Source organism: Mauremys reevesii, linkage group 16, assembly GCF_016161935.1.
Source record: "Mauremys reevesii isolate NIE-2019 linkage group 16, ASM1616193v1, whole genome shotgun sequence".
NCBI lineage: Eukaryota > Metazoa > Chordata > Testudines > Geoemydidae > Mauremys > Mauremys reevesii.
The window spans coordinates 15,912,384-15,929,035 of NC_052638.1; the positions used below are offsets into that span (position 1 = coordinate 15,912,384).

Genomic DNA, 16,652 nt, shown 5'->3' on the forward strand with positions numbered 1-16,652 from the left:
ATACTTTGGCATTCCATAACTCATTTAAATAATATATAAGGAGGCACACAACAGACCCCCTACCCAAATCTACTCCAATTCCAAAGAGAAATGGTCTTCTGAGAGCAGGATATCAAGAGAAACTCATAAAACAAGCTTCTCTTGGACAATACATTTTACGTAACTATAAAATAAAGAATTAAACATTGGGCATTTCAGCTACAATCTTATTAGTTTTAATATAGTATATTGTAATATCTGACAACAGAAAACCTGAAGTATCTTCATAAATTTCACTCACTATTCGATAAGGGAAAATTTTATTAGATATTTATTTTAAAAGAACTGTAAATGGTTATCTTTCTGTCAGAATGTGTCTCGTGGTTCTTTTGCAATGAATATTAGATAACCAGTTTATTTTTGAAGAAAACAAAAGTCTGCCCTGTTAAAGAGAAGTCAGAATCAGTATTATGCATCTTATGTTCAGATTGCACATACACTGTATATTGTGTAAAAATATTTTCATAACATTTGGTTTTGCTAGTTTCATTCCAAAGTTCAGGGCAAGGCTGACAAGGTATACGTGAGGTGAAGTGCTTTGTTCTCAATGAAAATGAGCTAAATGTTCAGTAGGCCTCAAAACCTTTGCTCTAATTATGTCCGTTTCAAAACACTGTATTGTAACTGATGTCTCATTCAAAGATTGAGTATTCTTAAAAGAGTCTGAAGCATACAACAGTAATAAGACTTAGCAGCAGGAAGAATTTCGTTAGACCTACTGTTCAGTTTGGCTTGGATCCTACATGCTCCTCACATTCTGGACTAATCCATGAATTTCTCGCAACTCCACCCCCCCTTTTCCTGGAATCCACTTCCTGTTCACCCTTCACCTTAAGTATGCACACTGGAGGCCAATAGCCTGAAAGCTACTGTTAACAACTCTGGTTTCTGTTACTCATTCTCCTGGCAGGGAGCTCAGAGCTCTGCTTCCTTTGCAGTACAGTATGCAGAGTAATAACTAGGATCATATTTCACCGCTGACTGCCATTCCATGCATCTCCAGGTTATAGAGGCTTTTTGCTAAGACAGAACTGACGGAAGCGACCAAAAAACAGCCACTATGGACTGTCTCTCATGACCTTAAAACTAGTATGTTTACTAAAAATGATCAAAATCTTAAGAAAACACCTATATTTCATCTTAGCTGATCAAACCACTACGTAGCCTAGACATGTGCACATACAGTATGTATCAGATCTATAACAACATTTACGAACAGCAAGATTTTTTTTTAAAGAATGTTGTGGTAAAAGAAATGCAAACAAACATAAGCAGAGAATGAAATAATGAAGTAGCAAACATAAAAACAAAAATGAACTATGCTGCACCAAAAATACTTTTATTTTTTAATGTCATGTCACAAATGGAAATGGTAAGTAAGGTGAAGGACAAAGTGAAGCACAATTTTGTAAAACATTTTTCCCTAACATGAAAAACAATTTGTCACTTTCCTTGTAGACACTGTTAGGCTGGTTGCCTCAAGTTAAAGAGTCTATTAAAAAAAAGTGCATCGGTAAGAGGAATCTAAAATGGCAAAATAATAGTGACTGTACATTTAGCCATATGTCTTCTAACATTTATAATGCTTATATAGGCATATATTTGACATTGGTTACTTCAATTTGGAAATACAAAGTTGACAATTAGAGAATAGATTGCTCACCTATTTTCCGCCTGCCACACCCTCTAAATTAAATTTCCACTTAAAAGTAGCATGACCATTTATATTACTTGTCTTGTTTACATACCAGGCTTACCAGATGGTATCGCAGCTCTGGAAAGTGTTTCATTTTTATTTTTTAAAAAAGAAGAAGTTTCATACTTTTGCAACACTAGCAACTGAATTCCTCTATTTATCAATAGAACAGTATGCCACAATCGGTAGCAATGCCAGTTTCCTCATGACAGATATGATAGTATCCTGCACTATTCTGGGTAAACCTTACAGAATTAAGTTAAACTTTACTGAATTAAAGTTTAATGCCTTTAGTGTCCATTGTATTGAAAACACAAATATTTGTGTACTACTGTGGGATTGTATGGAACTTGATGAGTAGGAGCATTGCCAGCAGATCGAGGGAAGTGATTATTCCCCTCTATTTGGCACTGGTGAGGCCACATCTGGAGTACTGCATCCAGTTTTGGGCCCCCCACTACAGAAAGGATTTGGACAAATTGGAGAGAGTCCAGCAGAGGGCAATAAAAATGATCAGGGGGCTGGAGCACATGACTTACGAGGAGAGGCTGAGGGAATTGGGCTTGTTTATTCTACAGGAGAGAGAGTGAGGGGGGATTTGATAGCAGCCTTCAACTACCTGAAGGGGGGTTCCAAAGAGGATGGAGCTTAGGAAAAACTATTTCATTAGGAGGGTGGTGAAGCACTGGAATGGGTTACCTAGGGAGGTGGTGGAATCTCCATCCTTAGAGGTATTTAAGGCCTGGCTTGACAAAGCCCTGGTTGGGATGATTTAGTTGGTGTTGGTCCTGCTTTGAGCAGGGGTTGGACTAGATGACCTCCTGAGGTCCCTTCCAACCCTAATATTCTATGATTCATTAGGAGGAACAAGGATTAATGCAATCTCAGGGAGATAATGTGAACTTCAAAAGGACTAGACTGAACAATATAGCCAACAATTGATCTTTTGGAACAAAATGGGTTAAGTGGAATTCATAGGAAGTACTAGGGAGGAGGGGACTGCAAACCGCAATGGTCTCAGCCTTTTAAGCTTTGCCCTGAGAGGGGGACCGTTTGGCTGCTGATAATCTGTTACAACAGGACAGCTGAAAGACCCAATCTGTCTGTTGGTCCCTGGAGAATCCAAAGAAAGGATTTTTAGCTATATAGCCTGGCTTTAATCAGGATCAGGGCTTTTTGTTCTGATCCCCAGCAAATGGTCAGGACTTCCAGTTGACAGAGGGCCCCAAACCTTAGAGAAAGGTTGGAAGGACTGACATGCCAGATCCCATGTTGAAGAAAATGGGGGTGATCTTTGGTAAAATGTATTAGCAGCCATATAGGTTCTTTTATTGTTTTTGATGTGTTTTCTATAATGCTTTTACCTTAAGAATAAACAGGCTTGCACAGGAAGTGCTGTAGGGTAACATAACTATTGGCAATAGCACTGTGTGCCATTGCTGAGGGGAAAAAGGTGAAGCAGACCTTCTTAAACAGATTGACTTTTCTGGAGAGTTCACAGCATCATCAGGGAGCTGTGCAACCTGGAAATACCCTGGTCAGGAGGGAGACAAATGTGAGACTCTGCCCAAGCGAGGTGACAGACAGGGAGCCAGAAGCCTGAGAGGGGTGCCCTTGATAGACTATACACCAGTGGGGTAGGGGTAGGGGAGGAGATTTGTGACACCTCATTACACTGCAAAACTCAATTTGGACTAACCACCTCTGTGTGCAGAGAGGGTATTTAATCCATTCTCATTTAAAATCAACCCTTGGCTCGTCTACAAAGACCAAAATGTGACAAGGTAAAAATATCAGTTGATACATACTGCATACAGTTTTGCAAACCCCAAACTATTAAATTCATGACTCAGGTCCCAACAAATCATGGGACTGAATTAAAAACCTATGAGAATGTTAAAAAGCAATAAATGTTGGCGGCTTTTTTATTTGCCTTTTGAGGGTACACTCACAATGTTTTCAAGATTTTCTTCTCAACTGAGGGAACTAAAAACTTGCTTTAAAAACAAAATCAGAGATTCTCACATAAATCACAGGACTGCAGTAGCTAGACTAAGAAAAACACCAAATATTTCCAAACTTGTGATAAAACCAGAGTTTGCTGGCTGTGCAGCATTGCCAAAGGAGCACTTTATAAGTCCATAAGAAACAGTTTTTTAAAAAGTATTTATCCTCAGGCATAAAAGTTCTAAAACAGGCAACTGTTGTTTTACAGAGGTAGCTCAGAAACACAAGCAAATACACACACACACACACTTTATTAAGACAGTTCCTTAGGGTTAATTGTTCTGCATGTGAAAATGTAAGTCTGCAATCAAAATACAAGAACTTTCTAACTCAGAGGACTGATAGCAGCATATGGACTTTTTCACTAATAGGGTGGGTGTCTTGAACCTCTCTAAACAATGATTTAAAGCAGAGGTTCTCAACCTTCTTCTTTCCGAGGACCCCCCAACATGCTATAAAAACTCCACTGCCCACCTGCGTCACAACTGTTTTTCTATATATAAAAGCCAGGGCTAACATTAGCGAGTAGCAAGAATGGCAATTGACTGGGGCCCCATGCTCAGGCTTTGGCTTCAGCCCCGGGTGGCGGGGCTCAGGGCCCTGGGCTTCAGCTTTCTGCCCCGGGCCCCAGAGAGTCTAAGGCTGGCCCTGGTTGGTGGACCCCTTGAAATCTGCTCATGGGCCCCCAGGTTGAGAACCACTGATTTAAAACACTTCTCTTTGAAGCCCATTTGGTAGCCTATCTGAAAAGGTTTGGTTGCTTCAGTCCCAGTTCTTGGTGGATAGATGTACACATTAAAAAAAGCCATAGTCACTACTGGCACCCCTGCTGGATTTAGCACACATGAAGTTGGAACTAGAGGTGGTCTCTCTATAACTTAAAGGAATATTACCCTTAGGTAGCTATTATATGCATTATTAAAAGGCACTCAAGTCCACAGGATTCTCAATAGGGTATCTATAGAAACTATTAAATTAAAAAAAATAAATTTTAAACATAACAAAATGTGAATACTATTGTAGTTATTGCCACAATAGCAAATTGGTCATCTGTCTATTAAAATCTGTTGACTTCTTCCAATCAATAGATAATACAGATTGTCAGATGGATACAGAATAGTTTGAAACGATACAGTAAAGGCTCTATTATCCAGCACTCAATTAACCAGCATTTCTGATATCTCTGAATACTAATCTTCAGTCTAGTAACCAGGACTAGCAGGGCTGGCTCCAGGCACCAGCTTAGCAAGCACGTGCTTGGGGCAGCCACTCTGAAAAGGGGCGGCACGTCCAGGTATTCGGTGGAGGGTCCCTTGCTTCCGCTTGGAGCGAAGGACCTCCAGCTGAATTGCCGCAGATTGCCTTTTTTTTTTGGGGGGGGGGGGCTGCTTGGGGCAGCAAAACCCCTGGCGCCAGCCCTGGGGACTAGTATACTGCCCAGCATGTTATTCAACTGCACATTCTGCATTCTACTTTTATGCAAAAGAGGCAGAAGACAAACAAGCAAGCTGGTATCAGGGATTTATTCAAAAAAGCAGCTTCCAGTGTGTGTCACAGGGTCATTACAAATTCAGCCCAATCTCCTACACCTTCTATATCTACTATGATAATTGGTGTTGATAATGATAACACCAAGGCACCCCAAGATCCTGAAGTGTCTTCTGAATCAAAGATTAAATTATGTTCAGTATAGTTTTAGTGTGAAGTGTATTTTTAGCAATCTGGGTGTACACCATGCACTGCCCATAGTGATATGTAGTGTCATAAGATAACCTACTGTATGGAAAACTTCATACACCTAAGTGCTTCAAGAGACCAATCACTCTGCAGTGCAGTACTACTACTATTGGATTGGTAAGTACCTGTACACTATTTTGTACTTGATTCATTTTATTGTATTCTAGTTCCTTGAAAATTAGTATTCCATTGGTAAAAAAAATATAAAAAAATAACTAACTCTCAGTTAACCAGAATATTCAATTAACCGGTACTCCCCATTTCCCCAACATGTCGGATAACAGAGCTTTTATTGTAGTTGACTTCCTGCTTGACTGCTTAATCAGGACAAACAATGAAACACTTGAAGCTACACTAAATAAATCTTATTTTCATAAACTGTTTTATTGCATTGGGAGTTTAATGTAGCACATTTCTTTACACTAAAAAACAGCCTGAAGACTGCTGAACACCATTTTTTGTTCACCAGTTTATTTATTGTGGTTCAAATATTTTTCTTGATGCACAGTAAATAGGCTGTGCATTGAGGAGGGTCACAGCTGCCAAAATGGCAAGATCAAATTGATTTTTCGAGACCTCATCGATATTGGGAAAAGATATTGTACTTGAAACACGTTAAACAATGTGGTAAACACAATTTTGAATTTATGGACAAGGAAAGCCATGTTTAAAAATGCATCAGCTGATGGTGGTTAACCATATTATTTAATACAATTGTCCTTCATCCACACTGAAGGCAATTTTTTAACATCATGTTATTGAACATATTTTCTAACACTATTCTTTTTTCCAGTACAGATACTGCCCCAAGCATTATTCTCATGGATGCAGTATAACAGGTAAACGCTTTCTTCTGCAAAGTATGAAAGGTAACTGAAGGTAATAAAAGGTAATAATTGGAGATATACCAATCTCCTAGAACTGGAAGGGACCTCGAAAGGTCATTGAGTCCAGCCCCCTGCCTTCACTAGCAGGACCAATTTTTGCCCCAGATCCCTAAGTGGCCTCCTCAAGGATTGAATTCACAACCCTGGGTTTAGCAGGCCAATGCTCAAACCACTGAGCTATCCCTCCCCCCTAAAGAATCCAACAACCTTTACCCCTCACTTTTTCTTGGCCTGACCCACTCTCAAAATCCTCTAGTTAGACTCCATGGCACACAGGGACCTGTAACACCGGTCACTCATATCCATCCCAAACTGTGCAAGAGAGAACCTCAGTGTTTTTGGTGTGTTCTTGCCCCTAAAAAAGTGCGAGAGGAGGTTCCTTATTTTTATAAAGTAAATTTGATTTTTTTTTAAAGAAAAAAGGAACCAGAATCTCCTACACATAAAAAGCAATTCCATGGCATGACAATACTTCATGTCTAATTTTTTACACTTTGAATACGGTCAACAGGAAGGAACACATTAATGCACAGAGGGTATCACTGTGAACGTGGGATCGCAGGATTAAAAGGGCATACAGGATGCAAAATTTTGTTGTAGTAGTTTGAGTTGGAAATTCCTGGTCACACAAAAAGAGATTATCTGTGCAAGGTCTCTGTCCCTCAACTGCAGGCAATCAGGTAAAGAGTTAAACTGCATGCTCTATCTTTTAATTGATTTGGGTATTTTCAGAGGCCACTGAGAGCACCTTCTCCCCCTACCAAAGAGATTCCCTGTAACTGGAAGGCTTCAGCTCACTGAGTTCCTCTAATATGAGAACAACGGATTAGATATCAAGGCAGTAGGTGCCTTGTAAATACCTAAAATAGGTAAGTACTACATCAGTATTTTTCAAAATCCCTCTCAATCCTAGTGGTACAGAGAAGCCCCACAAGTGTCTAACCTTATAGGGTAAAATTCACACATGGTAAACAGGGCCAGCATATGGCAATCTTAATGACTTAATCTGTACTTGAGGGCTACATGGGAGATAGCCCAGGTCTACTATGCACAGGAATCTGTGTACTTCCTGCACACCGCAAAGAGGGTTTCTGTGAGGGTGGCAGAGAGAGACAAGGGGGTAGACTAGAGGACAAGCCAAGGAATCTGTAGTTAAAGAATTTCAGTGACCCCAAAACCCACTACAATTGCACAAAGTGGTTATTCTAATTTACAAGTTGTAATAGTGGCTTAGGAGAGGGCTAGGGTCAGAGCCTTATGTCTAGATGAGGACAGGGAATGGACTTCACTTTCCAACTCTCCTTTACTAAATCCACATAAAGCTTGCTTATTTCAAGTTCTATGGACCTGTCAGATACTGTTGTGATTTCAAGGTAAAATGCCGTGGAACTGCTTAGTTAATACAGTCTACACTACTGTAACAAAACTCTCTCGGCACCAATTAAAACACCGCTCCCTCTCAAATACCCAGTAGTGAAGAAGGATCACCATTCAGCCTTACAACTGCTCTTGTGCAGTCTTTCCAAGCAGTACAGACAGCAGTAACCAAAATAAGACACGGAAACCCTCACAGTTTAACGTGTAGTTTTATTTTAAGCGTCAAGCTAATAATCTTGAAGTAAATTAGTGTTTTATTGTGGGAGCTCCCACAAAGAGTAAATTACAAGAGAGATGTATATGCATTCCTTAAGTAAATATATTTTCCTCCTTCCATGTTAAATAATTAAATGCAAAAAAAACCTGTGTTAAGATAATGCATTTAACACAACACAGTAAGGAACTGAAAGTGTTATACGACAAACTTCATGCCCATCAGTTACTAAGCTCCTGAGGTTAAAAAACAAAACTTCCCTTACGGGCATGTCACTGCACAGTTGTCTGTTATGTAGACTTGCTCCTTCTTCTGAAGTTCTGGCCATCATTGGGAAACCACATAGCTGACTAAACAGATCACAGGTCTGTTCGAGTATAGCACTTTCCTATGTTCCCAAATCAAGCCATGCTAATTTGCTTGACTACTTATATTGTACACGCATCATATTTTTTATGTCCAGACAAGTTAAAATTGGCTTAGGATTTTTCACTTCCTTACTTTCTGATTTAATTTCATAACAGTGCTGGAATGTAGGGTTTTTTAAACATTTAATTTATTTTCTCTCTTTTTAAAGAGGAAAAAAAGATTGCTTATGGCTAATAATGTTAACCAAAATTTTCAAACAAAGATGCCTCAGGCTGATATGGTCAAAGGTAAATAGTGGCTGGGGAGAAGTGCCCCCCTACGAATCTGTACTGGCACCAGTGCGGTTCCACATATTCATAAATGATCTGGAAAAAGGGATAAACAACAAGATGGCAAAATTGGAAGCCTATACAAACTTACTCGAGATAGTTAAGTCCAAACCAGACTTCAAAGAGTTACCATGGGATCTCATGAAACTGGGTGATTAGCAACAAAACAGCACATACAATTTAATGCTGATAAATGCAAAGTAGTAGGGATTATGTTTTCTATGCACATTGGAAAACATAATCCCCACTACTGTTACCACTCAGGAAAGATCTTGGAGTCACTGTGGATAGTTCTCTGAAAATATCCGCTCAATGTGCAACGGCAGTCAAAAAAAAAAAAAAAAAAGCTAACAGAAGGTTAGGAACCATTAGAAAAGGAATCAAAAGAAAAAAATATAATGATGCCACTATATCAATCCATAATAAACCCACAGCTCCAATACTGCAGTTCTGGTCACCCCTTCTCAAAAAAGATAAATTAGAACTGGAAAAGCTATAGATAAGGGCAACAAAAATGACAGAGTATGGAACAGCTTCCATATGAGGAGAAATTAAAAAGACAGACATTTCAGCTTGGACAAGAGAGGGGATAGAATATAGGTCTATAAAATCATGAATGTGGAGAAAGTGAACAAAGTAGTATTATTTACTCCTTCACATAACACAAGAACCAGGGGTCATCAAATGAAATTAATAGGCAGCAGGTTTAAAAGGAACATAGGAAAGTACTTCTTTACCCAATGCACAATTGACTTGTGGAACTCATTGCCAGGGGATGTTGTGGAAGTCAAAACTATAATGGGGTTCAAAAACAAAAATTAGGTAAGTTCATGGAGGATAGATCATCAATGACTATAAGCCAAGATGGTCAGGGATGCAATCCGATGCTCTGGGTGTCCCTAGCCTCTCACTGCCAGAAGCTGGAAGTGGACAACAGGGGATGGATTGCTCAATGATTGCTTGTTCTGTTAATTCCATATGAAGCATCTGGCATTGGCCACTCCTGGATGACAGGACACTGGGCTAGATGGACCATTGGTCTGACCAAGTATGGCCATTCTTACATTGACAATCAGCAAAGAATTAAAAGGATGGTAGTATTCTGAATGCCAATCACCATGGTTTTATGGAAAGTGAGTGTCAAACTTTTTTTTAAGGAGATCACAAGTTTGGTTGATCACGGTAACTGTGTTAACGCTACATGCCATTCTGATAACATTACATTATGCACAAAATCAATGCAGCACATATTCAATGGATTAAGAATTTGTTAACTGAAAGATTGCAAAAAAGTTACTGTAAATGGGGAATCATCATTCAAAGTGGGTGTTTCTACTAGAGTCTTGCAGGGATCTGTTCTCAGCCTTATACTAGTCAACATCTTGATTATAAAATATTATGGTAAAATCTGCAGAAGATACAAAACTTGATGAAGTGGTAAATGATAAGGACAGGTCAGTTACATAGACTGACTTGGACTGCTTGGTAAGGTGAACTCATTTGAACAACATACCTTTTAATATAGCCAAAAGCAAGGTCATACGTTTAAAAACCAAAGAATGTAGGTCACACTTATAAGATGGAGAACTATATCCTGGAAAAACAGGGATTCTTAAAAGGACTTGAGAAGAGGGGTAAGGGATTATGGTAGGTAACCAGTTGAACATAAGCTCCCAGTGCAATGCTGTAGCTAAAAGAGCAAATGGGATTCTTGAATGTATAAATAGGGGAATATCAAGTAGGATTAAGGAAGTGGTATCACTTGTATATCTGGCATTAGTGAAACCATTACTGGAATGAAAAAGGATGTTAAATGTTCAAAAACAAGATATTAAATTGGAAAGCTTTCAGAAGAGAGCTACAAGAATGATTTAAGGTCTGGAAAATATGCCTTATATGGAGAAACTAAAGCTCAATCTATAGTATATCCAAGAGAAGGTTCAGAGGTGACTTGATCATAGTCTACGAGCAGCTACAGGAGGCAGGGATTTCTGATAGTACAGAGAAAGGCATAAGGAGATTAAACAGTTGCAAGCTGAACGTAGTCCTAGATAAATTCAAACTAGAAATAAGAACACACAAAAAAACCCAGTGCCGATAATTAACTTTTGGAACAACATACATGGTGAGGCGGTGGTTCACCACCACCAAGACTGAATATCTTTCTAAAAGGCATGCAGTAGCTCAAAGAGAACTTGTGGGCTTGATGCAAAAGTTACTGGGTGTGGTGTAGGCCTGTGTTATGCAGGAGTTCAGACTAGATCATAGTGGTCCATTCTGACCTTACAAATCTGAGTTTAAATGGCTCACAGCCTTTCAAGATCACACCTCTGAGTTCAGTGGGGTGAGGTGAGTGCACACCTTTGGTGCTACAAGCTAGAGAGTGGAGTTTTCTAAAACGTTGGGTTAACAGGACAGCATTGCACTGATTTACATGAATTCAGATCTTTCTTATCCTGGTTTTCTGTGTTTGTTTTACTGGAATGGATAACTTGAGAACTAGTAAATGTATGAAATCACAAGAACAAAGAAGCTGACTAAAATAAAAAATGGAAGTGATTTTTACTCAGTAATTTTCATCAAATACCTATTTAACATAAGCACACAACTGACAAACAGGTGAAAATGAAGATCACTTTAAAAAAGACTCAACACAGCCACTCGTTCAATTAAGGGCTAAGAAAGCTAATCCACTTCTCGTGTCCTCCACAGAAACTATCAGCAACAAAAGGCAATAACACAGGATTTAGCATTTCTGGTATTGAAAGGTTAGGTAAAACAAAGTTTTTTTCTTAGTTCTTCAGGCTTTTAATGAAGCAGCATTTTTTTCCATTCCCCTAAAATTCAACAAGCATTACAGCTTTAAGGACAGCTCCTTGTCTTTCTACTCACTCAACGTAGTCAAAAACTTACCTAGTAGGGAACATATACAACTCTGGTTACACTGCAGGTAGTAAAGTAAAAACCTGCATTATATTGTGAGAAAAATAGTCCCTCAGACTCTTAAAGCTATACTTCAATCTCTTTTATGAAAACTAAACTACATATAACTTCTTAAAGTGTATTTGTACCTAGTACACATTAGTAAATTCTTACCGCAGCAAAAATAAGATGTAGACCGCAGCAGTTACACATAAGGTTCTTAGTTCCAGGCGAATACTGTAGTAGTATTTCTAAAACTAATTCTGTATTAATCATTTTAGTACTTAAGAAATCTAAATTAGAGATATTTATCCATTTAGACAGGAGTATCTTTTTTAGAGATATAGGCTGTAATTTCTTTTCAAGGATAGAAGAGTTACTTTTTCTTTACTAACAAATGACCAACAACAGATCAGAGATTTTAGAGTTACCTGTGGACAAAGAATGAATACTTACCAACATGATTAAGTTCACTGGAGCAATTACGCCACACCCTCCCAAAAAAGGGCTACATACCTGCCCTTGCAAGACTATACGATTTCTGTCTTGTAGATGCCGATTAGAAACTGTAGAATGCCAGGGATGCATCTGACTTTGAGACTGTGTCCGAGCATTATCAGATGACTGTGTTATTTGCTGTGGGGTAATATGGTGGTTTAGGTCATGGTCTAATATGTGGCTTGAAGTGTCCTGAACAAATGCTGAATCATCAAATTGGGGTAGGAGGTCTTCCTGAAGGAGGTCCTCTGGATCAAGTCCTGTAAATGGTTCAGCTTGAGACTCAACTTGATGAAGTAAGTTCTCATCCAAAGATGAAAAACCATTGCTTTCTATAGGATCACCGAAATGGCTTATCTGAGAAGCAGAACCCGCAGAGGCTGGAAAATTAATGTTCACAGGAGAGAGTTTTGAACTACTGAAGCTGCCCTGAGGATGTGCTGAATGCAACATTTGGAAACTATTTGAATTCAAAGGTGTGTTAGGATTCAAGAGGTGCTCGGTGGTTTCTTGCTTGGACCCTGTTTGAGATGTAAAGGCATCACTTCCAGTATAATCAGATAAAGGATGTGTTTGTTGGCTAGTAGAAAGAGCGGTAGAAGACTGTAGAAGGCTGGTAGGAGAAATGTGGTTATTAGAGTAAGAATATGGAGAAGAAAACTGCTGTGTATTATTAATAGAGCAAGGAGTCATAGTTGGCGATTGTCCATCAAAGTTTCCTTCTTGATTCCCACAAAAATGTATTGAAGCACTGGCATTTTGAGAAAACTGTTGAACAGAGAGAGGCTGCTGTGAAGTTGATGGATTAGCAATTTGAGGTGGATGGGTAACACTGACTCTGCGTGAAGCAGATACGTTAACCTCCATAAAGTTTGTTGGCGGATTCAGAGCATCTTGCCCTGCGTTAATGTTGTTTCTGCTTTGCTGCGACTGTAGTGAGGCACACTGATGCTGTTGTTCGTTGGCCTGAAATAAGGCAAAGTCATGGTGTGCTACAAAACTTTTAGTTTGCTGCATAGACTGAGAATGTCCTTGGTGAAAAGGGGACCCATTTTGATTTGGAACAGTTGTGGTAGTTTGATGACCCCACATAGGACTACCATCAGCCACATCAGGAAACATTCCGTTGGATTGGTTTTGTGGATGGATTGGTGAGCAATTAAATTGAGAGCGTGGCGATAAAACACTGTCAGCTGGGCTGCTGAAAGCCTGATTGACTTGAAGTTTCAGTGAATCATACTGATTTAACTGCTCAAATTCACTCATCTTTTGTTGAGTTTGAGTATCTTGCACATGGTTCAATGAGTCTATGTGCAAAGGCTCAAATTCTGCACCCAAGTTCAATTCATCAACAAGTGAAACAGGTCCAGGTTGTACAAAAGCATCATCAGACAAACCTTCCAACGTCTCGCTAAAAAGGTTGGCATCATCAAAAAAATCCATCATAGGATCAGTCATCTTGATACGTCCACACTGCTTCGTCTCTGAACTCCAAATGGAGTCAATTTAGCCTCTCTGCAGTGAGCAGCAACAGATTACTTCCAGTGGTCACCACCTTATCCAATACATGTCAACATCCATTAGTGCTTCTGAAGAAATGTATGTCTTAAACTGTACAAATATCCTAGGGAAAAAAGAAGAGCAATGACTTTAAACTTACTTTTCTGGAGTTTTGTTTTATTTAGTTTTCATTTCCTCCTCCTCTTGGTATTAGTTTGTCAATTTTACTCTATATTTATATAAACAGAAGTGAGCAATTAGACTAATTTTGACTTTAAAAAAATAGAAAACTGTACAATTTTTAGAAGTGAACACATGCATAAGATGCACAATTACTGCACTTACACATGCAAACTGTGTGTAAGCAATTGTGAAAACCTGTTCCTTTGTATATAAATAAGAGGTGGGTAAATGGTAATTATTATTCAGCTGAACAGAACAAGTTACAAGAAACATTAAGTTATGTCTAGATTAATTTCATTTAAACCCACTTAACCAAGACACAGTAGAATCCACAAAGGCATAACTATTAAACAACTTTTACTGTATTTGGAATGAAAACTTTCTTTTCATGAGGTCAAATTCCCACTGAAATCAACAAATACAGAGGGCAATCACCACTGGCAGGATAGAACCCATAAAGAAAATCTTGGGGAGAGAGTATGTATATGCCAAAGGAAAAAGAGCAACTCATCAAGCTTTAGAACAGAATTGGCTAGAAATTAATTGGCAAAACTGAGCTAGTCACAAGGCCCCTGAAATACAACATTAATATTTCTGTTCAACACAACATCCAATATGCAAGTTTGAATGAAAATATGTTCTATTACTGCTATATGTGATAGTTTGACTTCCTAGATAATCAGAAAACTTAGTCTTCAAGAATACTGAAGAAATCACTTTAAAATATGCATTGGTCTTCTAACAGTCTTTCCGGTCTCATACACAACAAACAACAACATTCAGATGGAAGAAAAATTTTTAACTCTTGAAATCCACCATTGCTAAAACTTATGCATGCTCCTCCAAAGCTCTCTCCTCTAGTGACCGACTCCCTGGATATGACCTCTGCATAGCAAGTTTTGTGGTCTTCCTAGGGACATCCTAGAAGGTTGAAAATATTTTCCTTCTGGACAGAGCCCTATATTGTGTGTAGGTATGAAAGAAGTCTGAACAGGAACTGAAACCAAATACGCGAAGTGATGGAAATGAGTCATAAAAGGCTTCTCCACCATCCATTCCAAACTGTATATGTATTTTGTTTACAATTTAAATATGGCCCATGAGCCGGATCCAGCCTGTCTAACATTTCTGTCTGGCATCCTCTGCCCCCTCATGACCTCCGGGCCGCTAAAAGTCCCGTGGCGCAGCAGGGCACTCAGGCAGGCTGCCTGCCTGCCGTGGCTTCACGCCACTCCCGGAAGCAGCCAGCTGCTACTGGCATGTCTCTGCATGCCCCTGGTGGGGGCGGGGGGGGGGCGAAGGGGACAGCTCCATGCGCTGCCTGCACCCGCAAGCACTGTCCTCACAGTTTCCGGCCAATGGGAGCTGCAGGGGCAGCGCAGAGACCTGCTGCATCCCTCCCCCCAAGGGGCACACAGAGACATGCCAGCAGCAGCCGGCCAGAAGCCGCCTGTGGTAAGCACCTTCCGGCCAGAGCCTGCACTTCGCACCCCCTCCTGCACCCCAACCTCAGTTCAGAACTCCCTCCTGCACCCAAACTCCCTCCCAGACCCCGCACGCCCTCCATTAATATAGTAGAAATGTGCAGCCCATGATGACTTACCAAAATTCATGGAGTGGCCCCCCTGCGAAAATTATTGCCCACCCGATTTAAAATCAGGTTATTTAAACTTCCAAGTTGCCAGAAATATTTGTCAATAATTGCAATCATAAACTGGTCATTGTTCTGCTCTAATGCTGGTTAATCAGACAGATCTGTCCATTTGACAGGATTAAAAGCATAAGACAAGACAATTCTGATGGTGTTGTCAATATCAAACAGCTCTCTGTTAGTGATATGGCAGCCAACATTTGGAGCCAGATCAAGACATATTTTGGAGTTTTCTTGATTTTGGATTTTTTCTTTATCACAAAGTGATGCTAACAAAGAAAAAGTTGACATCCCTTCAAATTCTGATGTGTTCAATACATTAAAAATCACTCTGCAGTGTTTTGAAGGACAAGAAGAAAATGAGGCAGTGCACCATTCTGCAAATTAAATTATGATTTTGAGGTGTTGGAGGTTATAAACTGTTCAACCCACAATTATTTTGTAAATTAGGGTTTGTATTGTTACATGAACCTTACACATCTGAGGTACTTCACTATTTCTAGTTGGTCTACTTCTTTAGGCAATGTCAACATCAGCAAGCCCTAATCATGCATTTCCCCACATAAATAAAAAGAACATGCAAGGAACCAGAACATCTTCAGAAAATAAGTGGAAAGGAAAAGGGAAATAAAGGTGGGACTATCTAAATGCCCCAGAAGACCAGAGTATATTCTCTTCATCATTCTAATCAGTTGTGCTTTGGAAGAAAAGCTAAATATACTTTCCTCTACCATAGGGGTCGGCAACCTTTCAGAAGTGGTGTGCCGAGTCTTCATTCATTTACTCTATTTAAGATTTTGCATGCTAGTAGTACATTTTAACGTTTTTAGAAGGTCTCTAAGTCTATAATATATAACTAAAGTATTTTCATATGTAAAGTAAATAACGTTTTTAAAATGTTTAAGAAGCTTCATTTAAAATAAATTAAAATGCAGAGCCCCCGGACTGGTGGCCAGAAACCGGGCAGTGTGAGTGCCACTGAAAATCAACTTGCGTGCTGCCTTCGGCACGCGTGCCATACGTTGCCTACCCCTGCTCTACCAGATTTCACATCACTTATGCTAACAGAAAAAATATAGCATACACTTCAGTATTTTGAAGTGAAAAATTATGAAGATTGATGTTTCTCTTCATTTGTGATAAGCAAAATGTGTAATAAACAGCATATTTTTAAAAAGCATTGCTAGTAGTCATATTTCCCACTTTCATAGGCATATAGCATAAAACAAATTGCATCATCCCC

At 39.3% G+C, this 16,652-nt stretch overlaps 1 protein-coding gene across 15 annotated transcripts in view; it reads right to left on the minus strand.

The window, feature by feature from the left end:
* Window positions 1-16,652, minus strand: part of CHD9 (chromodomain helicase DNA binding protein 9) — a 192,107-nt gene that overhangs the window by 156,288 nt on the left and 19,167 nt on the right. For 9 of the 15 annotated variants that reach the window (XM_039502899.1, XM_039502904.1, XM_039502907.1 and 6 more), the window contains one exon: window positions 12,034-13,699. The exons of 2 other annotated variants lie outside the window; for them this stretch is intronic. In XM_039502899.1, coding sequence (XP_039358833.1) covers window positions 12,034-13,533 — 1,500 coding nt within the window. In that variant the 5' untranslated portion in view covers window positions 13,534-13,699. The remainder of the gene's footprint in view (window positions 1-12,033; window positions 13,700-16,652) is intronic. 4 more of the 15 variants (XM_039502906.1, XM_039502903.1, XM_039502905.1 and 1 more) reach the window with 1 other exon arrangement.